At 40.0% G+C, this 26,947-nt stretch overlaps 1 protein-coding gene across 2 annotated transcripts in view; it reads left to right on the forward strand.

Annotated features, from left to right (window-relative positions):
- Positions 1-13,993, forward strand: part of LOC120727901 (glypican-1-like) — a 60,322-nt gene extending 46,329 nt beyond the window's left edge. For both annotated transcript variants that reach the window (XM_040022513.1, XM_040022512.1), the window contains exons 5-12: positions 445-672; positions 1,077-1,240; positions 5,818-5,983; positions 6,157-6,287; positions 7,842-7,967; positions 8,305-8,438; positions 9,613-9,788; positions 10,405-13,993. In XM_040022513.1, the coding sequence (XP_039878447.1) occupies positions 445-672; positions 1,077-1,240; positions 5,818-5,983; positions 6,157-6,287; positions 7,842-7,967; positions 8,305-8,438; positions 9,613-9,788; positions 10,405-10,607 (1,328 nt within the window). In that variant the 3' untranslated portion in view covers positions 10,608-13,993. The remainder of the gene's footprint in view (positions 1-444; positions 673-1,076; positions 1,241-5,817; positions 5,984-6,156; positions 6,288-7,841; positions 7,968-8,304; positions 8,439-9,612; positions 9,789-10,404) is intronic.
- The last annotated feature ends 12,954 nt before the right edge of the window (positions 13,994-26,947 follow it).

Consider the following 26,947-nt stretch of genomic DNA (forward strand, 5'->3'; position numbering starts at 1 on the left):
AATTTGTATGATTTTCTCCAAGTGTGACATCCTGCCTAGTTGACTCTTTCTGTTTATCTGCTTGTGCGCTTGAATGTGTGCATGTGCCCATTAACCATATCTGTAAATCCCCACTTGGAGCAGTATATAACCAAACCCCCAAGCACTGTCAGTTCCCTGACATGCCCTAGGCATTCTCGCATACTTTAGCTTAAGGTTCATTGACAGTGTGAGGCTGTTGGCATGCAGCACAAAGCATTTAAAAAATAAGTGGAATTTTGTGTTGGAATAAGTGACTTTTTTTGCAAAAGAGTACTGTATTGACGCATCTTGTATTGATGGCTCTGACTTATTTTGAAACGGTGACATTAAGGTCTACATGGAGCAGCACATTGCAAAGTAATAAAACACGAGAATACAAATATTTCACATTATAACAGCTGTTTATATTTTTGTTGTTTTCAGGTCACTTTCTAGATTTGCTGAACCGCTCTGAATTGAACCTACAAGAGACTTTCACTTCAACTTGGGGCTCTCTATACAACAAGAATTCGGATGTTTTCTCCGAGTTATACACAGAATTGAAGAAGTACTACCGAGGAGCCAACATCAACCTGGAAGAAACGCTTAATGACTTCTGGATCAGGCTCCTGGAGAAGCTCTTTTTCCAGGCAAACGGGCAATATGTCATAGGTACATTTAGTTCATTTGTTGGACGCACATAAGCTAGCAGCTCTAGTTTCTTGAGAATTTGCTTTTAACTGTGATTACCCACATCTTTTGTTCAGTAAGCCATACCGATGACCTGCTTACTGTCAGACCTGTTGAATCAAGAAATCACTTAAGTACAACCTGTCTGACAAAGTGAAGCAGGCTAAAATATATCAAAAGCAACACATGTAACACATCAGGTCTAAAGAAACTGCTAGAAGGTCCGATGCACGTGTAAGATTTTTTTTGAGTAAAAAATAAAATAAATGATTTATTATTTACTTTTAAATAATTTTAGCTTCAGCCTTCAGGGGTTAACCCAAAACCTTGAGAAGTGGTGAGATTTTCTACTTGAAGATTTAGTTTGATGTGTTTGCTGATTACAGGTGAGGACTACCTGGAGTGTGTGTCTAAGCAGATAGACACACTGCGGCCTTTTGGAGACACACCCCGTCAAATGAAGATGAAAGTCACGCGCACGCTTGTGGCTGCACGTTCGTTTGTTCAGGGCCTGGTGACTGCGGGCGAAGCCGTACGCAGAGTATCCCAGGTAAAACTATTTCTTCTCATCTTGCACGATCCTTTGGACTGAGCAGCAGCTCTGTTTTCCTGCCCTCACCTCTGCAGTTCCAGGCCCAATGCATAATTTAAACAGCAAAATCTGGTTTTGTACATAATAACAGGCATCTTAGTAAAAATGTACCGACAGCTCTGGTGGAGCTCAGGATCCATCCAGAGAAGCTGAGCTGTCAGCTGTGTGGAAGAACTCGGGGCATCTTCTTTGTCAGAGGCCTGGCTGATATAATGTTAATGAAGTTAAAACCGCTGCCCCTTGTGTGGAAACATGAACATCACGACAGATTTTCAGAAGCATTTGTTATTTCTGTGCGGTACAGCGCTGTAGGTATTGATGTAAGGCAAAAAAAAATGCTGCTGGCAACAAACAAACATCAGCAGCTCTACTAATGTTTCTGCAAAATAACGAGTAGCATTCAGTGACACCTGAACAACATTATACTGCGAGATCCAGAAATTGATCGAGCATGTTTCAGATCTGCCTGAGTCACATTCACTGTATAATGACAGAGTTATGTAATTGAAAAAAAAGGGGGGCGGGGTGTGTGTATGTGTGTAAATAAACAGAAGAAAAATTAAAAATACTTTTCCACAGGGTTCAGTTTGGATTTTTTTCCCCTCAGATCAGCGTTAGCAGAAGCAAGACACTCATGAAGCATGGCCTCGGGCTCAGCTTGTCCCTGCAACTACAGTTAATTCCCTCTCCACGCTGAAAAATGTCTCCCTAGGCTGTGAGGCAGGTTAATTTCCCCCAAGAGAAATGATCCCCTCTTTGTAAAAGGCAAGAGTAAGGTTAAGATGAGAGCGAGACTGAGAAATAATTTCAGGGAGGTGGCCGGTATTGATGCCCCTGTGAAAAATATCTGCTGTCAGACAGTGGGCAAGCAGAGTGGAGAGAGATGAGGTTCAGTGAAAAATGCTTTGAGGAAACAGATCCTGTAAAAAAGTATGAATATTACAGGTATTTCCTTGATAAGTTTGTGCTGTGCATGGCCATGAAAGGGTAAAGGGCGAGAACTACTGTGCGACACATCTGGATGCAAAGGAAACAAGTATATGTGATGCTCTTTCCTGTCACTTTAATGTATGCGATCAGTTTGTGGGCGGTGTCAGACGTACAAAGACCCGGGGTTCTTGAACTAACTTACCACATGCAGAAAAACAATTTGACCTTTTTGCAAGTAAGCGGAGGAGTAAACAACAGAATACATGTGGGGAATGTTGCAATTGCTATTCATGATCCATCAATGCTATTTTAATGAGCATCTTTTTTAGACAAACATATTCATATACAGACTGAACCCCAGCGCTGAAAGGTACTAAAAATGTGCGCACACATTTCTCCCGGAGTTACTACGCCTTTTTTAAGGCATGATCCTCGACCACTTTGCCAGTGCTGAAGAGCAGTGAGTGATGAGTTCACCGAACGAGGGTGGCTGGGGGAAACGAGTAAATAATTAGCGCAGCTTTTAACAAAATTACAGAATGTCATTTCAGCGCTAATGCCAGGGTATTGGAGCTGCTGCGTTCTGAATGAGGTCATGGAGTGCCTTCTGTCCTATTTAGAGTAGAGCACTCTGTAGTGCAAGAATAGTCACGATGGGCACACTTGGTCAGTCTGGTTTTAAAAGAGAATTTTCGGCGTGTTTCAAAAAACACGCAAGGTCAAGTTTCTCCGGGTCAAGGCCTCTCTGATAGGATTCGACTGGACGAGGTGCAGACATCAGCCAACTGTTCAACTTCACATGTATAATTTGTGCGTTTGTCTGTGTCGCTGTCCTCCCAGCACACAGTCACAGTTGTGCTGTACTTATGCAGATTGGAACAGCACTGCGCTTGATAGGAACAAATTAAAACGGTGAGAAAAATGTGTGTGTGTGGGGGGGGGGACAAAATCCAGCTTCCTCTCGTATCCTTATCTTCCTACTCTCTCATTTTTTTTTGTGTGTGTGCGTTGTCTTTAAATTCTGCAGCTCTTCTCCTTGTAAATTGTGAATAGTAGTTTCTGTTTGTTTCCCACAACCACACCCTGCTGTGTTCTCTGTCTGTGGCTGTATCTTGTATATAAATTAATTTTAGCTTTCCCCTCCATTCCAATGAAATTCTATTAGCAGTAGATTAATGCATGTGCATTAATGAGACAGCCTCTCTTTTTAGAAAAAAAAAAGTGCACTGAAACTTGCAAAGAGGTCAGTAACTGAAGGTGTTTACTGTAGGCTGCTGGAGGAGGTATTAAGGCAGGATAAGACAAAATTCCCTCTGTGTATGTGTGTGCCTCCAATCCTTGTAGTCCTCCACAGAAGTTTGTTTTCATAAGAAAGATGAAATGAATTCCCGATAAGCCTTAGCTGTGGTGGCAGGTGATGAAAGAGTATCCTTAAAGGATGCTGTGAATAGAGTAAAGCAGAGAGAGAGAGAGAGAGAGTGATAATTTTAGAGATGTTTTTATAAGACAGAAAAAAAAGGTGTCAGCAGGAAGGTCTGTCTGGCTTTCTGGTTGAGTATTAATTCCTCCCTTGCTTCGCTTTGGGCTGCACCAGTTGTTACGTGTGTCCTTAACATTTTTTTGCAGACTGTTTTATTCCCTCGGGTAAGGGGAGAGTAGGAAGTAGGCCACGCGAATTGCTCACTCTGGAGGCAAGGAGTCGGGATCAGCTTGTTCTGTAACACAAGGGAGGAGAGGCTGTCCATATATCCTTACTAATTACAGAGGAGAGACAAACAGAAAGAAAGACGGTGTGTCTTCATGGACATTTGCTGTGGGCAATGTACAAACAGGTATGGGAAGCATGCAGTGAGGGTGAAGCGAGGACGACTTAGAGTATGAAAGAGACATTGAGGATCCGCATGTGCGAAAAATATCAAGGAATATATGTCGAACTTTATCAAACCGAGATGGGTTTCTGCACTCCAGTAGGAATAAGATATGGGTTGTATTACTACTTATAATTTGAAAGATTTTACTTTCCTAGAGCCAGGTGTGCCACAGTTTCCAGGCTGCCAGCCTTGGGAAGTTGTCAACATTAACCTCTAACAAGCAACACAGCAGAACTGCACATTTCACATCTCTTGTGCAGTGCCAGTGATTCCCAGTATTGACACTGCATGGATGATGTAGGAAACACTCGATTAATCTCTTTTCAGGAGTATTTCATTAACATCTCCCAGTTTTTGTTTTTTTGTTGTTGTTTTTTAAATTCCCCTCAGTTAATCTACTAGCGTTTTAACATCTGTATCTCTCATTTTCAGTTATTCTCCCCAGTCCTCGCTGCACACTCCATTCTTCTCTTTCACCAAAAAAAGCAATTTTCTGACTCATCCCTGGTTAACAAGAACTAGAGTACGGATGGGAGGAAGGGAATAAAGGAGGGCAGGGACGAGGATCTGACTCATGTCTCAAATGACTTGAGATTAGGCCTGGGAACACGGTTATTCTTTTTCTGTGTCACTTCTTTGCTGTCCGTGTGTAACTGAGACCAATTACCAAATTCTATTGATCCCTTTTTACACACAAGTGTTAACTAACTTACAGTGCTTGAATGTTTTATTTTTAATGTGGTTTAAGATTTTATGTAGAGTTGATAAAGTGTCAAAGTAAAGTTTTGCAAGTCAAATCTTTGATTAAATTTCAATGATCTTTCTTGATATTATCATTAAAGTAGCTACTGACTACTTATAGTACTAAAATACACACCCATAAATGTTGCTCGGAAGCTGTTTTTAGGAAACAGTGCTAGCATGAATGAGAACAGTTTAATTTCCCCTGATATCAACAAGCATCTGTAGAAAAATATCTGAATTATTTTCACACCTGAACCCTATTGTTGTCCTATTTTCACTGTATATTTGTTAAAAGCTGGTTTTAACTATGACTTTGCTGTTGGAACTGCAGTTTCCCGGAAAAGCATTAGGCTGGCCCAGATGTCAGCTTAGAGAAGCTTTGTATGCGTAGCTGGACTCGTTCTGTTGCTCTCTCTCTCTCTCTCTCTTTCTCACACACAGACACACACCCAACACTTCCTTAGGTTTTGTATGCATAGCTGTACTCTCTTGTGAACAGAGCTTACTGGTATTAACCCAGTTTCACTTTTCACGCACGAAGGCCTTTTCCTGGGGGAACAGCCTTGTGGGATAGAGGGAAGAGTGCAAGAGACAGGAAGGATAGAGTGAGAGACTGAAAATACTTGTATGAATGTCAGGACCTTTTCATCGCATTCGAAACAAAAAGCTAATTCTTGCTAAGTAGTTTCCAAGGAAACTGTGATGAAAGAGATCCTGGTGCAAACTAAAAAAAAAAGGTCATCATGGGAGGTGACCTCCTACTGCTGCCACTGTCATTGTGTAGCTAAAACAAAATGTACATTTTCACATCTTATTAAAACAGATCATTTTCCATATTCATGTCTTCTGTACAAAAGCAGTTTAACAGTTTAAATAGTCAAACGTGCAAAGTTTTGTCTCTCATGTAAGCTTAACCAAACAGTATTTGACTTGATTTTTTTTTTTTTTATCAAAGTGGTGCATGTTTATTTATATCTCTGTCTTACCCAGGTGCCAATGAGCCAGGAGTGCATGCGAGCCATAATGAAGATGACTTACTGTCCCCACTGCCGTGGGATGCCGTCTGCTAGACCTTGTCTGAACTACTGCACCAACGTCATGAAGGGCTGTCTGGCCAACCAGGCTGACCTCGACACAGAGTGGAGGCACCTAGCAGGTGGGGCGCACACACACTCCCTCATATGAATCCAGTTTAACCATATGCCCAGCTCAAACGTTCAACCCACACCTGATTCTAATAAAGGGGAGTCACGCTATCAACACACTGAGGCCCTACATATGAAACACTTCGCACTTTCTTCACACTAACTGTGCCTCATGGCTCTTTAGATACAATGATCCAGGTGGCTGACCGTTTAGATGACCCTGCTGGTGTGGAAAGTGTGATCCTCTCCCTTCCCAGTTACATATCAGAAGCTATGAATACCATGATGGAGAATATAGCCAGCATCAACAGCAAGGTCAGAACACACACTGGTACACGCATACAGGTCGAAACGATGTGATCAGCATTTACTGTGCACCTCAAAAAGACATCAAACGATACTGTGAGCTGAGCCACAGTCTTAAAACCATCATCGACAACTGAAATGAACACTTAAGCTAACTTTCAGGTGGTCCTACTTGTTTCTAGTTTCTGCTAACAATGTAATTACTAATTTGGAAAACTTTTGGAAACATAGATGTGAATTGAAGCATTGTTTGCTTTTTTATATGGGTGAAAGTCAGTGAAGAAACACTGGTAGCTGATGTTTGGCTTTTTAAACATCCTTAGCACTTGGTAATGCCGTAAAAATAGTAGTTAGCAATCAAAAGAAACTGAAATCTCTTAAAAAAACACAAACTAATAGAAATTGGTTCACTCCAAAAGAACATTTGGACTTGAGTTCACATGCTGGGTCACTATGTGACTTCATTGCCCTGCTTTGTATATGCAGTTAACACATTTCCTCCCACTACATTAATGCTGTTATCATGCTCCAGATATTTGATTTCAAATGAAGGCATGTGAGTCATGACAGAGCCTTCAGGCCAAGCAATTACTTAACTTTTTAATGGTGCTTGGGTAACAGTTTTATATAAGCCTTAAAAACAACTGGCAGCACTGAAAAACTGACTGATTAGTTTGGTAAAGGTGGGAAACGGCGTGGATGTTGAGAGGAAAGACAAAGCTTCCTCTGTGCTGGTTAGCTGTTTAAGAGGCTGGCTCCCTTGAGGTTAGTAGTGGACTGGCGGTCTGCCGCTGACCTGGTCCTGTATGTAATCACACACAGCTTCAGCCTCTGATCTTCATGTAACATGGCGCGCAGAGATATAGTGTTGGATAGATTATTTCCTATCATACATAATCGACTGATGTCAAAAGCCATATGTTGTGTTACAAGCTTTCCTGACGAATTATGCCAAATGCAGATATTACACTGCGTAGCCTATATGGAAATATATGCCACTGCTCTGTAACTGAGTCAAAGCCAAACTGTTAAGCTGCTTACTCAAACCCCAAAACAAGGAGTTTATCAATTAATTTTTGATGTTGTGTGAGTCATAATAAAATTAATTGCAGCTCAAGATAGGATTTTCTTTTTAATAGTTACAGTGTGTGTGAAGGTTCAAAGTCTTGAGGCTCCTCTAAGCAGGCCAGACTGGATGACAGATTGACTGCAGTTTTTACTGTATTCCCTGAGCAGCATTTATAAAATCCAAAGCCCCTAGGGACGAGTAATACTTTCCGAGTTGTGAATCATTCAGCTAAAGTGATGCTGTCATTGACTCACGAGGTTATGCACATAAACAAAACAAGTTATTATTCTTGGTTTATTTTTACTATTTTTATTTTTTTTAATATTAGATATAGTAAATACATACACCCCCCCCCCTCTCACACACACACACACACACACACACACAAAAGAATAGAAACCCTCTTTTTCTTAGGACTGTTTCAGCTGTTTATTAACGGCTCCTATGCCATTTAACTTCTCATTCAACATTTCGATTTGCCTTTTCCTCCCCAGCTTTTCCAGACATGTGGCAAACCCAAGGAAGCAGGAACCACCAGCACAGATGATGAAATCATGAAGCGAGGGACGTTTACAGTGGAGGACAGGTTGGAAGCCAGCTCTGACAAAATCGAAAAATTGGTTAGTATGTACCCAACTGAATTGGCACCTTGTTATTGCTCTCTGATGGCCTAATCTGTCCCATTCATAGTGATGTTTTATAAAGGAAGAGTCATTGGTCATCAAGGCCAATTGAACCACTTTTGCTGTTCAATTTCACCTACGCACAGATAACTATGAAGTGATTAGACGGGAATGAATGCTTGGATGGATAAATGTGTCAGATGACTGAACACTGCAGTTGGTTATTGAGGGACCCAGAGTGTTTCTTATTGTTGGTGTGTGACAGCATACTGTGACTTTGGGGAGGAAAAAAGTATAAATGCTCATGAATGTGCTCTCAACAACTTTGCCTCAGGTGTCTGATGTAAGAATAATACTGGGGGACAATAGGCCATACTGGACTTCTCTCCCAAATCTCATCTGCAGTGACAGAGTGGCCACTGGATTAGGGTCCGAAGACAAGTGTTGGAATGGCAACAACCGTGCCAGGTAGGGAATATGAACCCATGAAGAAATTATTACTTCAACACAGAATTCCAGTGTTGTGAAAAAGTTTTCCTTATTCCTTCCTGATTTCTTGTTCTTGTTTTATTGCATATTTTTACACTTACATGTTTCAGATGATCAAACAAATTTTAATACTGAATAAAATTAAAAATGCTATCCAAAACTACCATTACCACATTCCCTGGAAAACTGAGTTCAATTTCACTAACCACTGTCAGACCTGCTGAATCAAGAAATTACTTATACAGAATCTGTCTGACAAAGTGAAGCAGGCTTAAAGGTCTAAACAATGATTCATCCAGGAGGTCACAGGAGAACAGCATCTAAAGACCTGCAGACCTCACTTGCCTCAGTTAAGGTCAGAGTTCATGATTCAGCAATAAAAAAGAGACTGGGCGGAAATGGCAGCCATGGGAGATTCCCAAGGAGAAAACCACTGTTAACCAAAAAGAACAGAAATTCTTGTCTCACATTTACCAAAAAAGATCTTGATTTGCTGCTTCAGGACCTGGATGACGTGCCATAACTGAAGGAACCATGAATTCTGCTCTCTACCAGAAAGTCCTGATGGAGAATGTTTGGCCATCAGTTCATACCCTGAAGCTCAAAGAGAATCTGATTATGATGCTTTGGCATGATCTTAATTAAACAGACCATTCATTCTCAAAAACCCTCCAATGTGGCTCAATTGAGATCATTTTGCAAAGGAGAGGGTGCCAAAATTTCCCCAAAGCTTCTTTCCCTTTTTTGAACAAAATCATCAGTTAAAAACTGCATTTTTATTTTCTTGGGTTATCTCTGTCTAATATTGAAAATTGTTTGATAATCTGAAACATGTAAGTGTGACAAAGATCCAAAAACACTAAGAAATCAGGGAGGGGGGTGAATACTTTTCATGGTGCTATATGCACAGTGTTGTTGTATGCCAGTCGCTCTGTGGTCCTGTTGCATTAGCTTAAAGTATGGCTTTCTTCTTGTTTTGAAACATTTTGTCACAAGAGCTAATTGCATTACACTCATCTTGAGTCTGCTAAGCTAATGATGACATCTTTAAAGAAAGCGACTCTCCAGAATCCTGGAAAATCCAGAAAACGAATTGCTTGATTGTGCACACTTCCACCTGGTGCTGAGCACGCTGGCTGTTAACTGTTCACAGGTACCTTCCTGAGTTAATGAATGACGGCTTAGCCAGTCAGATCAACAACCCTGAAGTGGAAATTGACATCACCAAACCAGACATGACAATACGCCAACAAATAATGCAGCTGAAGATCATGACTCACCGCCTGAAGAATGCTCTAAATGGCCAGGATGTGGAATTTCAGGACACCAGTGAGTAATCTTTATCATCTCAGCCCACAAGAAACCCCAAATCAGATGACCTACTCATGATTACATTATTGTAACTTCTCTCAAATTAAAGAATAAAAAATAAAGAAACAGACACACCTCACCTGCAACTCACCCTGTCTGTTCTGCCTTCTACTCCTACTATGCTTCCTGTGTAGATTTTTTAACTCTTTTATGCTACTCACTTGGTTTAGACTGAAAATACCCACGATTGCATAAAATATCCTGTTACAACTTACATTTCCTGTACATGAGCTGCAGGTGTCTTGTTTTCCCTACAACAACTACACTATGCTGAAAGCTTTTTTAGGGCATCTTTGTCCATTGACGATTAATCAAAAACATGTTTTCCACCTAAACCTGTGAAAATCAGGAATGCCTTTTTTGAATATCTGGTTTCATTTTTCATACCACGTAATTTAAGTAACTCACGACAATGTTGACTCATAGCCGTATTCTCTTTGCCCCTGAACAGTCAATGCCAAATTTTTACTGGCGGTTAAACAAACACTTTATGTGCACTGTATGGTTAATAGGGTTAGTGACAGCTTTATTCCTGTTGGAAGAGTGAGCTCATGTCCGTACCCTGTGTCTATAGGTGATGACGCCAGCGGCTCAGGAAGCGGGTGCGCGGATGACATGTGTTCCCGGGGTACACGCCTTGTTCTCCCCATCACTGACCGACCTGTGGCCATTCCCTACCCTCCAGAAAACGAGAGGGTGAAAGGCTCAGCCATGCAGAACCTTTCCTCCATCAGCATTTACCTGCTTACACTGCTCATTTTGCTGCTCCGGCGATAATTGACGAGGTGGAATCTGCCAACTGGGACTGAGTCTGGGGCACCGGGGGTTGGGGAGAGTTTAAAAGGGGAGGGAGGAGAAGTTGGGGGTTAGTTAGCTTGCCAAAACTAAAGAAATCTAAAGAAACAACAACAATAAATCACATGGATGGACTTCCTTTTGGTGTTGGATTGGAGCAAAATGGAAATATGAGTACTCATAAACGTTTTTGTTTTTTTTGTTCTGCTCTCATCTTTTATTCTTCCTATATTATGACACCTTTAGAGCTGGTCTTTTTTTTTGTTTGTTTTGCATCTTCTAATGTTTTGTTTTTGGTGTTTGGTTTTCTCTGAGGTTATATCTGCTCCTAAAGCGTGTGCGAGACTATATTGCTAACAGTATGTTGGTGTTGACACCACAGGGAGAGGGAGAGTCGAGCTTTTTGCAGTGGCACCCAGATACTACGTGTCGGTATTCCACTTGTGACCGTGGGAATTGTTTATTTATGATTATATTTGTCCCAAAATGATTTAATCACATTTAGATATTTATAGAAAAAAGAAAAAAATATCTGCTGACTTTAAAAGGAGAATTATCTGGACAGCATGACCCATCAAACCTCTTAATGCATTAAGCCTCACAGTATCATTACTTGTATGCACTCGCTCACACAGTGAGGTTGAGAGCACTTAGCGTCAGCACTTTTGCCATTTCATCATGTAATCTGTAATAATAGCCGTGATCACAGTCACACTGGCACGATCGCCCGGTGTAGGAGTAACACGGTCTGTCCTCTACTCCATCCATCCACTTATTCCTACACTCCCCATCCCACCCTCCTCCCCCGGCCCCACCGAGATTGTCTCCCTCCCTCCCTCTCTCCAGAACCTGCTGGCAGTGTAGCATCAACTCAACATTCTGGTCTAAGCAAAGCACGTGCTCGGCTGGGACAGGTCTCAGATGGAAGCAGCTTTTCGCTATAGAGTGTGCTACGTGGAAAGGAGGTGTCGCGTTAAGATGACCCCTGTGACAAAGGATTGAATGAAATGATCTTGGAGTCTTGTAGCACAGCAGAAATGCACACAGAAGCAGAGGCTCCGCTGTCCTGCTGCACTTCTTTTAGTATTCCTTTTACATTCACAGGAGAGCAAAAATATAATACGCATAAAATTTTGTGGGTTCCCCGCAATGGCCCAGTGTTCCTGTGATTAGCATCATAATTTCAGTATCATAGATTTTTTTTTTTTATGAGTGATTGCCGCAGCGATCCATATAACAGTAAAAGCCACACCGTGCACGTCTATATTTTTGATTGCTTCTTTGCCATTTTGTAGAAGGGGGAAATAAAAAATTAAAAAAAACATGCTTTTAGTTCCCAAAATTTGACAAAAGCAAGATCGTTGTGTGCTCTTACCGCTTATTTTTTCATCATCTGTCAGCATCCATGTCCGCCTTTCATTATCTGAAACATTTCTATATCGGTGCCTATTTTTTGCCAACCTCCTCTGCCCTTTTCCCCACTCATCAGTTATAATGACCTTTAAAGCGTTCCTCGTGCTTCTGCGTTGTAGCAAGGCAATATGACAATGACACAGTGCTTCATTATGTGTCAACCTTACTGGGACTGTTATGGGAACACAGTTTAAGGCTCCCCCCCCCGATTTGATGCTTGCTAGGGAGAAAACATGTACCACAATTTAGTTCAAAGAAATGCCAGCGTTCTCATTCAGGAGTGCTGCGTGCAGGATGATGGGACGATGCCCGCGTATGTGTTTCGTTTGCGTGTGAATGCGTGTACTTGTCTTTGATTGAAAGCGCAGAAGAGGGATGGACGATAGCGCCTCTTTGAATCGACAGTAGTTCGGATGACACAGAAATGAGATGAACTAAAATGTACTGCATTAACACGGTGTGACAGAGTGCTATTAAACTGACAGTAACAGGAGCTTAATACAACTCGTTTTTCAGAAATTGCATTTTCAAAACTTTCACTGTAATAAATGATCATATGTATTGATGGAATCTCATTTCATGGAACAGCGAGACAGGATGCAGAGGAGTCAAGTGGACATGATTTTTAAAGTACGTCATTACTTCACCTGTGCATTGGGACAATCCTCTATATAATTCATGTTGTGAAAAATCATTTACAGTACATGCACTCCCTGCTGATAATACTCCGAATGCTTTAGGATAGCGTGGGGTGCTGTCAGAGTTTTAGAAGTACATCTGATATATACTTGGTTAGTTTCTGCTCTGAAAAGGGGTTGTTGTTGTTGTTGCCCTATGTGTGACATGACAGGTTATTTTAATGGTAACTTCTTTTTTGATATGCTTTATTAATGAACGATTTGTTGCTGTGTGAATATGTGTGTGCGTGTGTGTCTGTCTGTCTTTCTGTTAGTCCCTGGTTAAGAAATCTGCCTGTGACTGCCTTTGATACTTTGAGATCAGTTTTAAGATTTAAACAGAGAGATGCTATGATGCAAGATGTTGGTGGTGAGGAGAAAAACAACAACTTCAAAAGTACCGTTTAGCAAGCACGCCACAAAGGTCCTCTTTTTAAGACTCTCTAGAAAAGATCTGAATATGAATGTGAAGGTGCACATGCAGCCCTGTAATAATAAAAGGAAGTACTTCAACTGTGATGGTGACATTCCAGTTCAAAGACGATTTACAACTTTAGGCTCACATCTCCAGTTTCAATGACAGCCTCACAATGTCATTAGCTGAAATTTGCACAACCCCTCCCCATGCCCACTCCTTCTTGACCTTTTGATCTCATTAATTTGTTGTTCAAAGCCCCACGCTCCCCTCCCCTTTTATAAAAACCTGCACTTTTATGAGGCCAATAAATGGCATTGTCTGCACAAAGACATCACAAGACGGTTGATCAATATGTGAGTCGACACCTTCCAGAAACAACTATCGATTGGGGGGGTGTGTGTACGTAGATATGGCCCGGCAAGATGTCTCCTGTCTGAGTATGGTGAAACAGTGTAAACATTAAGCCCCCGAGTGTGAGAGGAAGGAGAACAGATTGTCAAGGGCACTGGTCTCAAATCAGTGTGTATGCCTCAATCCTGCCTTCGTTCATCACTGTAGGTGGCAATAATGCAAAGCTGATTATCCAGCCGTTAAAAAAAAAAAAGAGAAGAAAAACGAAACAGATTTACTCCACACTGAGCTGAGACTTGGAGGCACATCTGAAGGGTGCCAGTTTATGAGGACAAAAATACTTTTATTTTTCCTGTTTTGATTTACTTTCGTTTCATTGTTATCGACAGAGAGTTTGTTCTTGTGGTGAACATGGAAGCCAGAAAGAGGTTGAAAAATATCTAAAATGTCTCATTTGCTGTTGTACCTGAAATCTTGTGTCAATTATATACATTGTAAGATTTTCAACAGTCTTGTGTCCTGTTTTTCTTTAATGGTTGGTGTGTTCCATCACAGTCATCGCTCAGCTTGAGCTAGGAAAAAAGTGCTCGGTCTCCCAGTTGATCGAACCATCTACCTAAGTTGTCTTGTCAGAGTGCAGCGGGGCACACTGACACCTGAAAAGAGCCAATGGGCTCTGGTGATGATGTCAGAGGTGACAGCTGCTGTCTAGTGTTGCCACACAGGAAGAACTGTTCAGAGCACACTGAGTGCTTTGTCCTGTTTCTGTGTGTAGACGATAAACAACCAGCTCCCTCAGGATGATTTTAACACATACTTGAGGGTTATCCTATGAGAGTCTGTAAAGCTACCCTTTTTACATACACCAAAGTGCTTATAATAATATACGTACAGAAGGTAACAGCTTAGCGCAGTTGTGCGGTGTCTCCATGTCTTAAGCTCATTAAGTTACAAATTATATATGTGTGAAACTGGAGAAACAGAAGAACTTGCCATCAGGTAGGAGCTGCAATATTTAAGTATTTCTAAAGCGCTATCCAGTGTACACTCCCAAGTATGTTGGGAATCATTTCACAAAAAATATTAGTACCCTTTGCAGTTTCTTTTCAGTAGACAGAAACATTTATATTGTGATTCAAACACAATCAGTATCTGACAATCATTCACTCTACTTACAGCGCACAAAAATGCCCAACTATACTTGCACTGTTCTCACTCTCCTGGCTTTCCGCTTGCCCTTCCCTGTACTTTTATGATTGTTAAATATCAGCTTAATGGGGCTATTCAACTCAATACACGTACCTTTGCCTTCATGAAGCCACAGATGTATGGGCTCGTGCGAGAAAAGCTCAAGTGTTTATATTGTCCTCAAAAACCAAGTACACCCTAACTGCTGAGTACACTAACAGAATAAGTATCAGCCAGATGCTGCTAAACAAATGCACTTGTTTTATTGATCATCGGCGAGTGTGAGCACTTCTATAAAAGCTGACGTTTTGGCAGTTTGCTGGACTAGAGCATTCAGATGTGTGTTAACACAATTTCAAGCCGGAAAGAAGTAATTGTTGCTGCCCATCGATCTGGGAACGGTTATAAGGTCATTTCCAAACAATTTAAAATCCATCATTCAACAGTGGGAACGATTGTTTACAAGAGGGAAAACATTCAAGACAGTTGCCAGTCTTCCCAGGAGTGGACGTCAGCAAATTCACCCAAAGGTCAGTTCGTGTAATGCTCAGAGAAACTGCAAAAAAACCAGAGAACTACATCTAAGGGTCTACAGGCATCAGTGTGCATGTTAAATGTTAAAGTTCATGACAGTACAATTAGAAAAAGACTAAATAAGTACAGCTTGTTTGGAAGGGTTCCAAGGAGAAAGCCTCTACTATTTAAAAAAAAAAACAGCATGGCATTGCCCAGCGACAAGTTTGGAGAAAGCCAAACACAGCACAAAGCATCAGCACAAACACCTCATACCAGCTGTCAAGAACAGTGGTGGAGGGGTGATGATTTGGGCTTGTTTTGCAGCCACAAGACCTGGGCCACCTTGCAGGCGTTGAGTCGACAATGAATTCCTCTGTATGCCAAAGTGTTCTGCAGTCAAATGTGAAGCCAACTAAATTCCTGCACAATAATGTGATAAATAGAAGTCATTAAATAATTACTAAAATGAAATTAAATACTTCAAGTTATTGTTGCTAAATGTGTTTCTACAAGCTACAAGCTACTGAATCATGGGATGAACTTAGTTTTCCACAGGAATCTCTGCAATCCTGTGGAAAACTCTTTCCCTATGACTGTACTGGTATGTAAAAAAATAAATAAAAATGCATGTAACTCCCTGAGGAGCCGTGAAAGAAATGCATCTCATGTAGAAGTTACAGCAAATTGGATCTCTATATTATTTTCCCAGCAGCAAGTGCAGTGGGAACAATGCCAAACACATCAAATATGTTCATGTCACGATCTAAAACACGAATGTTTAAAATAACACCATTTGGGAGTTGTTATGTCATTTTCTTAAGTGATTAATCACAATTATTTGAGCTTTTTTACAAAACAAACAAACAAACACATATTTATATGTATGTTTTCATGCCAACAAGTCATAAAATCATTGGAGAGAAACTTTTGTAACTTACAAACCTCGTTATCCAGTCTGGAAGTTTGTCCAAAGACACAGGCAGTTTTCTATTTGTTTTTTGGGTTTGTTTTTCCTACATGACCTAAAATGCAATGTCTGGCGAATGTTTTATGGCTTGTTAGTCAGATTTACTCATCTTTTTTCTCGGTTTGATCTCTTTTATGATTTAACTAAAGACGTCCGCTGTCCTACTTTTCCAGTGCGCCTCATACTTGGCTCTCTGAGTTATGTTATTTTTAAATCAGTACTTGTATTTAAGATCAAGGGCTTCCCCTCATCGCCTCTGTCAGACGACTTTATATGAGCGGAGCGAAACTAAATAAAGCTCACAAACACATCAGGCTCAGATTTTACAGTACAGCAGTATATGCTGCCGCCAAGTGGAAGAAAGTGTTTATTACATTTTTTTTTTAATTCTTTAAACGGGGTGGAGAGATCCACCGTTCAACAGTGGAAACACTGTTGCACTGTTACACTTTAAATTGTAAGTTATCACCAGAATAAGCGGAACTCTTTAAAACTCTTCCTCTGCAGTTTTATAGTATGAAGAATGAGCTGTAGAGATGAAAAAAGCCGTTTCAGCTTTAAGTGAATGACAACCACGTTAGGTCACACTGTATACTCCTTATAGTATGACTCAGTACGAGTCATCCAGCTGAATTTGAGAGTAGCTTCTCCTCAGTTTCAAAATCTGTTCCATCATCCTACCTATTGCCAGCCTGATAGCTTTATTTTTCATAACTCAAAATAATGTATCCCCATTTTTAATATCCATCAACTGTTATTCCCCCAAAGACTCTTGTGATATGTTATTGTTTGTAACATTTATGAGTCATTTTTGGACTATCATTGTCATCCATCCATCCATCCAGACATAATGTGTTTGGATAAAACCGATTTGTTTAAAAAAAATAAAAAAAGTAAACAGTGTTTTATTTCATTGTATCTAAAGCATGAGATATATCCGCATTTTGTCATCTGCTTGAATGGCCTATGTGACTGATCCTGAAATAAATAGCTGGTTATGTGGAACATCTGTGGCACAATCAGAACTGAGCAATTCAGCTAATAGATGCTACATTTTTATGTGTGGAATCCTGTTTCTAACTTAGGTTACATAAGACTGGAGGGGTTTTTGTTGTTGTTGTTTCTCTGTTTGCTTTTTGAGATCATGTAATAGCAGAAGGTGAAAGTCCCATTCAATAGTTTTCAAGGCTTTCTGAAGGTCTTTCAGAAAGTTCGCTCTTTAGACGTTCTCTTGCTTTTTTTGAGTCATTTTCAGTTCACTCTTTGTACCTGACCATTTTCAGAACAATAGTCTTTTGTTTGTTAATCCTAATCCCAATCCAAAGAACATACTTTAAAGCCTGATGTAAAAATTTAAAAACAAAATAAATTTCCATGTCTTCATTTAAATCTATGACCCAGTGTTTTGGGGAATCTTGTTCAAATTGTTGAAATTAAGAATACAGAAAAACACCATCAGATTTTAATAGACCATGTAAAACCATCTAGTAAGCATATGACTGGCAACAGCTTTATTTTTTCAGAATGACAGTTGTGTTAAGCACACTTCTAGTTGAGCAAAACCATACCTAGGTAGAAAAACACTCAACAGAACATTAGAGCCCAATGTTCAACATTATTGAAGCAGTGTGGGATCATTGAGAGAATGGGGGGAAAGGCATCCAGAGCTTTGAATGTCCTTCAGTAACCTGGAGAACTATTCCTGAAGACTACTGAAAGCAATGACAAGAAAGCTTGCCTAAAAGAGTCAGACTGTTTTGAGGGATAGAACCTTCAAGATTTTCAAGATCATTAGAATTGTTGAACCGTTTTACTTTACATACTGCATCTCCATCCGTTTCAATAACACTCTACACCCAATTCCCATTTCCTTGCAAAATATACAGAAATGAGGGGTGACTTGATTTTTGCACAGTATAGTACTCTTTCAGAATGGATTGTGTTAATGTTTCTCACCAGTAAGGGGCAGTGTTGCCTTATCACATTCAACTGTTAGCCTGGTTTATTGGTTACTTTTCACAAGGCTTCTGTTCTTAATTACAGTCCTCTGAAAGCATTTACTGGAAATCCAAGGCTAGAGCTGTTTCAACAAATCTTGACAGTGCAGCATTGCATGCACGCGCGTGCAGACACACACAAACATGTTTTCTAGAAAGGCATGAAAAATGAAATGATACATTTTCATAACAAATACTCATATTCAAATACAAACCCACATGCAGAGATCAGTAATACTGGTTTTAATTACGAAAAAAAATCAAGGCATGTAATGAAATGTAACTGATACTATCAAAATAGCTAAGGGTACTCCAGTGCCGCTCAAGGGGTAAAAGTAAGATACAATACATCAACGGTCTGTATACAGCCAAATGAATACATGCCTAATCTTAATGTGCATTCCTTCCCTTTCTCTCTCTCCCCTTCACTCACACTCACACACACACACACACACACACACACACACACACACACACAGGAGTGCACTGAAGTGTCTCAGTAAACAAGCTGTCGCAGTGATTCTGCTGCTGAGGAAGAAAAATGGAGGAAAGATTGTTAGCAGCACATTAGATTCAGTGCAGATCTTTAAGTCTAAAACAAAAAGCAAAAAAACCAACACGTTTTATATTAAAATGTGATAGCTGCGTTGCTGTTACAGAACAAAATAGACAAAATACAATACTCTTGGTTGTTTTGTTGGGCTAAAGATAAAATACAGATAATTTGCAAAGGACAAAAAATATATATATACATAAAAATGTCTTTTTTGGCAGGGGGCCTGTTTTCTATTTTTAAAAAACTGATGAGTTGTGTTCTTTCATACTGGACATTGCTGTTGGCTACAGTATTTTGGATTGGAATGGATGGAAGTTTATTAAGGTTGTTATTTGTCTGAGGCAAGGGTGGAGTGTATTGCTGTTATCAAACCATAATGAACTGAATCCATGAAGCTGTCTACTGTTTCTCGGCTCTTTCCTGATAAAAAAATAAATAAATAAAATACATTTCATAACCTGGGGGATAAAAACAAGATTGGAACAGAGATCAAGGAAAGGTGCACGTAAAACTGTCTCAGCCATATCCAAAGCACAATAAGGAAAGCCAAACTTTCCATACCACCAGAAGATTGATAGATCAAATGTTATTCAGGGTGAGTTTTAAATCCAACTTCTTTAGTGATATAGAACTTGCTTTATAAAAAATACAAGACTCCAGTAAGCAAAAGTTCTGTCCGGAGAGTAAGAGCCTCAGAGAAATCAGAGGAGGAGTGCAGAGGGAAAAAACCCTTCTATTTATTGATGAATTTAAGCTTTACACTTCTGTCAGGTATCAATGTGAGGAGACAGGACAGCAAGTGGTAAAAGGCATTGTGTCAAAGTGGCAAACTTTATGGTGGAGGTAATATTTAAATTTCAGGCTTTGTCTACTCTAGAACTGCACCAAGCCAACTACAGCCTGACCAATGACAAGTAACCACACATTCTGGTTTTCATCTTCATGGAAAACACTTCATGTGTTACTATAGCAGGAGAACAAGCCCAAACAGACCTCAAAGCTTTAAAAAAAAGATAAGGAACAAAAGGAAGGCTGATTAAATCTACAACAATAAACCAAGAAACAGAAGGAAACAGAGACCTAAACCAAAAGAAACATAAAACACCCAGAATAACTTGGGCAGTCACACAGGAACCACATCAGGAAAACAGAGCCAATAGATAGGACCACACAACAAAGAAGTAAAACAAAGTGTGGTCTTAAATACTCACCTGAGGTAACCAAGGGAAGTGGATGCAGAAGGCTAGAGACACAGCTGAAACTAATTAAATGAGACAAGAAAGTAAAAGTGAATACAAGGCACAGGAGACAAATGACTATCAAAGTAAAACAGGAAGTGAGTAACTGAAAGACTACAGAGAACTTAATTCAATCTGTTGAAACAAGAGCTCATAGAAAACAAACTGTAACCAGGAACCAAGAGCATAGCAAACGAGAAAATATTAAAGAGAGAAAAATATGAAACTAAAGAGAAAATACTAAAAGATCAACACCTGGATCTAAGAAATCATAAAGACTAATTAATATAAGGAAATCAAACCCTGCCACCCTGAACACTAGAAATAAATACTAAGGAAAAATACAAAGATAAATTATAAACATGCTGCACTTTTTTTTTTTTTTAAATGGAACATCTCTGGACCTCCAAAATAAATTTCCTAGTCTTGTATATTTTTTAATCTTCAGATTTTCCTATTTATTTTACAAGAATGGCTGAGGAATGCTGACTGTATTAAATCTGCTGCATAGCCATCTACCCCAGTAAACATTTATGATCTTTATGCATCTCTGAACATCATAGGATATGTTTGATATTAAATTGAATCAAAGCCAAACCCATATCAATGAGGTCACTATGCGACAAACAGAAATGTTTCTTGGATCTTCAGTCCTGAGCAAACAAAAGCAGAAAGAGTCCGACCTTAAAGTCAGCCATTTGTCTATGTCACTTTATCACCACATAGAGTAGACACTATTATTAGACTTCCATCTCATTTTGTCAAGAAACCTGTTACTGTTTCAAATACTTCTTACCTCACTGACAGAGAGTTTGTTGAATGTTAAAGATCAGCATGTGCAGCCATCACTAACTGCAGTGCCATATCTTGGTAACTAGGTTGTGCTGTGGCCTCACCATATGGCTCAGCACTGCAGTATATTGTGTTGTGCAGCACCACAGGATGTGTTCTCGGTGCTGCGATATGGCAGTGCTCTACCAACAGGCATGCTGTGTACACAGTGAACAAAGAAAAAAAAACACACAAATATATAATTAACACGAATGATACAGTGTCTACTCGGTTTTCCAGCAGCTTGAAGCAGTTCCCAGTGACACTTAATGAATCCATTTGACATTTGATAACCAGTAAGATTTAGCCATAGTCTGTGACCTGAAACAATCCATAATAACCTCTGAGTTGTCATGTTTTTTTTTTTATTCATGTAGCAGAAATGCCAGCTAAAACTGAATAGGGCAAAACTGGAGTAAAAGATCTGCAAAATGCTAAGGAGTAATGGTGAGAGAGATGGAAATTGAACTCTTAATTGCTTTTCTCACCTGTGCTCAGTGCTTATAACTATATTATACACAACGCTGATTAACAATTAGTTATAGTCAAGAAGTCAATGCTGAGCAGTGCTGTGTGTTCCGAACGTGAGTACAATAATGGTTACAATAGTAATTACTGCTATCGCACACATTTCATATGCAGCACAAGCTTTTGACATTTAGGAATTGTGTGCCTGTGTGCGTGCATGCGTGGGTGCGTACGTGTGTGTGTGTGTGTGTGTGTGTATGTGTGTGTGTGGGAGAGAGAGCATGCAACAGGTCAATATAACCCTGAACATGACCTAACAGCAATGATTATTGATCTGATGATCCATGCTGGGATGAAAATATTGCTTTCAAAAGGTCAGTGTTAATTTCAGAAGGTCATCGTGTTAATGCTATTGTTTATTTGCATGTGTACTTGATTACATATCTGCTGTGTAGTGTGCATGTCTTAAATAAGGTCATTATCTAAATAATAAATGTGCAACGACTCTGTTGGCAGCTACCGATTTACACTTTCTCTAAGCAAAAACAGCTACAAGGACTGCTGCCATGATATTCTTTCATGGCTTGTGTATCTTCTTGTGAATTGTTTTATTTGTCACTCGTGTCAAAGAGATCACACGCAGAGCCGCTGAGACTATGTGTGAACCTGCTTGTGTGAATACAGCCCATGCATACTAAGAAAGCATTTAACATGTGAATGTAGGTGCATCTGTTTTAATTAGAGTTTTGACCTCGTAGTGTGGCACAAAATCTCAAAGTAGCTCTAAAGGAAATGCAAAATCACAACAACAAATTCAAACGGTAAAATTCAATCACAAAATGCAACACTCGGCTGGCAGAGCAATTAATAAGAAAAGACAATGCAAAATCTTGAAGCAAAACAATTGCGCCTTTAATTAAATTGAATCCGTTTCAGATAATGACATTTGTTAGACTTAAAGTGATGGAACACTGAGGTTTCTAGTAAAAGGCTCAAAATGCCTAAAAAGCTCGTCCGTTTTGAATTTTTGGATCCAATTTCCATTTATAGCAGCTATTGGGTATTTAGTATTCAGTAACCAGATTAAAATATGAACACGTAAATAGAGTTCAACTCTAAAAAGCAGTTTTAAAAGTGTTTGGTTGGTAGACAAGAAACTTTTTTCACATGACCAGTTTGTGTTTTACATCTCGCAAGGCTGTTCATTTTTCATTATCATTCATTTTTCATTATATTGTCTTCAATCTGAGCTTGACAAGGACAACCATCCATTTTCCACTGCTAATTCAGGTCATTGGGGCAGTCTAAGCAGATTTACTCAGACTTTTCTTCTCCGGTCACCTTGTCTAACTCTCTTGGTAGGACAGTTCGGTATTCCCAAGCCAGCCAAGAAACATGCCATGTTGTTTCCTTTTCAGAGGACATGTCTGAAACATCTCACACCTCAACTGCTCCATTAGACGTGGAGGAATAGTGGCTCTAGCCCGACCCACTCTAAGCCAGAGGAAGCTCATTTCCAACTTTTGTATCCACAAACTTATTCTTTTGGTCACCACCCACAGCCTGTGGTCACAGATTAGAGCTGGAACGTTCATGCTCAGCTCTCGTATCATCTACAACAGGGTGTCCAACTCCAGTCCTCGAGAGCTACTGTCCTGCAGCTTTTAGAGGCATCCTTAATCCGACACACCTAAATCAAATGAGTGGCTTGTTACCAGGCCTTTGCCAAACTTGGCATGCTGAAGAGAATCCAACCATTTGATTCAGCTGTGTTGGCTGCCGAACCCCTGAGACCGGCTCACCGAACCCCTAGGGTTCGATCGAACCCAGGTTAACAACCACTGTTCTAGTGTGATCACAACAGCCATGACACCTTTGATTTCTTGGACCAGAACTACCATCCAACTTGTCCTTTGTTTTACCCTTTGTTTTTATGTCAACTAGAACTTCTGCGGTATTGATCCATTTGTTTGTGCATAAGGTCATAAAATGGACTGAAGCAATCTTGTCAACACTTTCCTGAGTTTTCAGGCCCTTCTCTCCATGACAACTAGGATAGGCTAGCCCCGACTCGACCCTGAGCTGGATAAGTGGTTAAGAAAACAATGGACTCGTAGGAAGGCAGGAAAGCTAAATCAAAACTAAAATATCTGATGTTTTTTTAGGACTTACTTCTGAAAGATTGCACTGTAAAGTGCATGAAACAGGAGGTCTTTGATAGAATATCCATTAACAGCTTATAACACTAGAACCACTGAAAAGATTTCCCATTGGCTGTAAAACCTTATGTGTCATGTTGTTAATAAATGAGGTTTAGGCATCCAAAATACAAGAAAAAAAATCGTAGCTTGGGGCAAAATTGACTCTTTCACAATATTTCCCCATGTTATGGTGACAAATCCCTCCCCATACGATTTCATGCTGGGAATGGAGAGGTGGTACGAAAGCCAGAACATACAGGAAGAGATACTTTGAATACTAATCTATTTGGGTAACATTGTACTCAAACATAATTTTTTTATCTTCTTTTTTTTCACACCCTTTGCTCAGTAATTATGGCTCGCACTCCACCCATCTCAATTCCAGCATTTATTTTCCTCTCATCCACACATCTGTTTTGTGACTATAGTGTGTACTGCTGTTCTACTGACGAACTCTTTCAAGAGACAGAGATCAAAACAGGCAACTAAAGTACTGCTGCCGGAGTAGTTCTCCTCACCGCTCCTATTTGTAGCACAAGAGGACAACACATTCAGTCTTTAGGGCCGAGACGAACAAAAGAAAGTGAGAAAATTTCAAAAAATGCTGTTATCTGAGCATAAACCACGTATTTAAAGTAAATTCTGGTTTTTTGTCTTTGAAGTTGTTGTTGTTGGTTTTACAATAATAAGGAAGTTTATTATATAATGAGCTTTTTGTATCAAAGTCTTTGTTGTTTTAATGGAGCATATAATTATTAAACTGAATAATAACCCTTGACATAGTACCTGTTCCAGCATACTGAGGGGGCAACACTTAAGAAGCAGTAAATGATCATCTGACTAAACAAGACCCACCAGCAATGAGTTCATTCACTCCCATCGTCTGTGTTAAAGCCAGACTGAAGTGCTGCTGTCTTGGTATTCAAATGCATCACTGGAGTTTCATTTGTTGGAGAGGTCAGCCTATGACAGGGATCAGTGTATGGCAGACGGAGGTCAGATTGATTTGACCTCTGTTTTTCTGTCTCTCTCCAACACTGGATGTTTATCCCATTTAGTGTGACAGACTCAGGAATGTGTATATATATGTGTGTGTGTGTGTGGTGTGTGTGTGTCTGTTCTTTATGCTTAGCCTTACAAAGCACTGGCCCTGACCAAGGCAGACTGAGGTTGATAGATTGTACTCAACTATCTGTCACAGGCCAGGGAAGGGAGAAAAGGACAGGTCAGAGGAGACAGAGGGCTGCATTTTGATAGTGTCCTATTGAGAGAAACGGTTCGACAAAAACAAGTGGGATAGCCTGTCACTGGGAGCTGACATGAAGCGATGAGCTGTCAGTCTAGTTTAGTTTTTCCTCATTAAGAAGTCCTTTTCCTAAATGCGGCATTTGTAGCCAGAAAACTACTTTATGATCCTCTCTGGCTGAGTGCCCCATGATAACATGTTCAGCGATACAAAACACAATCTACCATGTGTCAAATGTTGTTGTTGTCAAGGCGCCTCTTTTGACGGCAGTGGGAAAGGTTGGTGCATAAATTGAAAGGTGTGTTACAACAGAAGGGGGCTGAGGCCATACGGTTAATAGGAAAGCTTCTTAAATGCTCCAAGAGAAACAAAGTAGGGGAGTGAATGAAGAACCCCATTAACCTTATCTGTGATTAGAGACCCCTAATCACAAGCAAATGAATGCATCCTAATCACCAAGGCCATCAAGAAAAAAACAATTAATCAGCGAATCATTATCAAGCACGTACATGATTTTGGATGGTACTGGATTTCACATGGGGTTTTTTTGTGCTTCTGTGCTTACATGTGTGTGTGTGTGCGCGCGCTTGCATGTGCGTGTGGTTTGGTGTGTTGCAATCAGCCACTCCACATGTGCAGATTTAAGTGTGCATACATATGGAGTTTCTTTTATCTCTGTTTTATGCAGCAATTTAAAAAAAATAGAATTAAGGGCAAAACTATTGACACCGCACTCCAAAAAAAAAAGATGAAATTTTCAACCCCAAAATTTGGTTTGCTAATCTGTGGCTTGCACATGTCTGGTGGACTTCCACCAAAAGTGAAAGAGCAGGTGAAACTTGTAATCTAATCACTACTTGTAAAAAGATGAATCTCGGTTTTAATTTATGTATTTGTTTATTTCTATGCTTTATTTTTAAAAATCTGTTCTCTCTGAATGTATAAAGCATAACAGGTAAAACCCTCATTAACACATCCTCTTTAACATTGACTCACAGAATCTTGTATAAACACACACACACACACACACACACTTGAAAAATGTGATGATGCTCTTACTCATTTAATGCTGAGTACAATCTCCTCATTGTGTTATTTGGATTAATGGTAACAACGTGCTTGAATCTTGAATAGAACTGATGTGAGCTAATGACTTATGAGTCAATCTACAGCAACACCGTCTTTGCAGCCTCTCCAAGGAGGAGAAACGGATCTCTTGTATCTCTTTCACATTCTCACATGATAGCCTAAATATTTATTATGTCTATCTTGCATGTGCACACTGGTATTGTCGTGTCCATTTGCATTGGTTTGTTTGGTTGTTTCCACTTCTGCAGCCTGTCTGTGTGTCTGTGCTCTTCGTCAGCAAAGTGTAATGAATATCTCTGAAGAGACTGTGTGCTGATAGCAGGGGACAGGTACCATCAGATTTGGCATCATGGGCAGATTAATGAGAGTGCTGTATTTAGATACAGTCCCGTGTCCTTGTCTGACCTACTGCCAGAGAGTCGTTCTACTCAGGAAAAAAAAGAAGAATTTATTTATTTATTTTACTTATAAGTATATTATATTTTTTACAGTTCTATCTGCAATTACCTCAGGGAAAAACTGTTTGTTTGTATTTTTCAGTACATTTCCAAAGAGACTGAAGTTTGGCAGGGCAGCCTTTAAAAAAATACATCTTTAGGCAAAACTAGTCGCCATCATATATCCCCTAAAATGAGCTGATTTTCCATCTCCTCTCTTGAGCTGTGACCCAGAAAGTACAACTGTGCCTGGGACTCGCAGTGGGTCCTGACCCTGTATTTGGAGAACACTGGTCCAAAGCACATCTGTATTCAGCACCAGCGCTGTACTCATATTGTCAATGGCCAGCACACAGTCCCCTGAAGATGGATGAAGCTAAAGTCTGGCCTAATAACCAGTCTATACCCTCAGGGTGGGTGTAGCACTGCACTCCTCTGTCACCTGAGTCCCTGCGCTGTCTCCATATTGACTTAGGCATTTCATTTTCAGGCATTCATATTCATCACCGGACAGACCTTCCCAGCTTCTATTGTGTCTGGGAAACATCTCTCTTTCCTGCCTTTCTTGTTCTGGACCATTATCTTTTCTGTCTGCTTGTCACCTGCTATACCTGCTACTACAAATCTAAATAATGAGTAAGTTTGAGCAAACACTGCTGTCCCCACTTATTTATTTTTTCATCCTAAAAAGTCTTTCGTGTGTATTCCTGGTTCCTTTTGTTCTTTTTA

The sequence above is a fragment of the Simochromis diagramma genome, unplaced genomic scaffold, assembly GCF_900408965.1.
Source record: "Simochromis diagramma unplaced genomic scaffold, fSimDia1.1 OVJJ01000205.1, whole genome shotgun sequence".
Lineage (NCBI taxonomy): Eukaryota > Metazoa > Chordata > Actinopteri > Cichliformes > Cichlidae > Simochromis > Simochromis diagramma.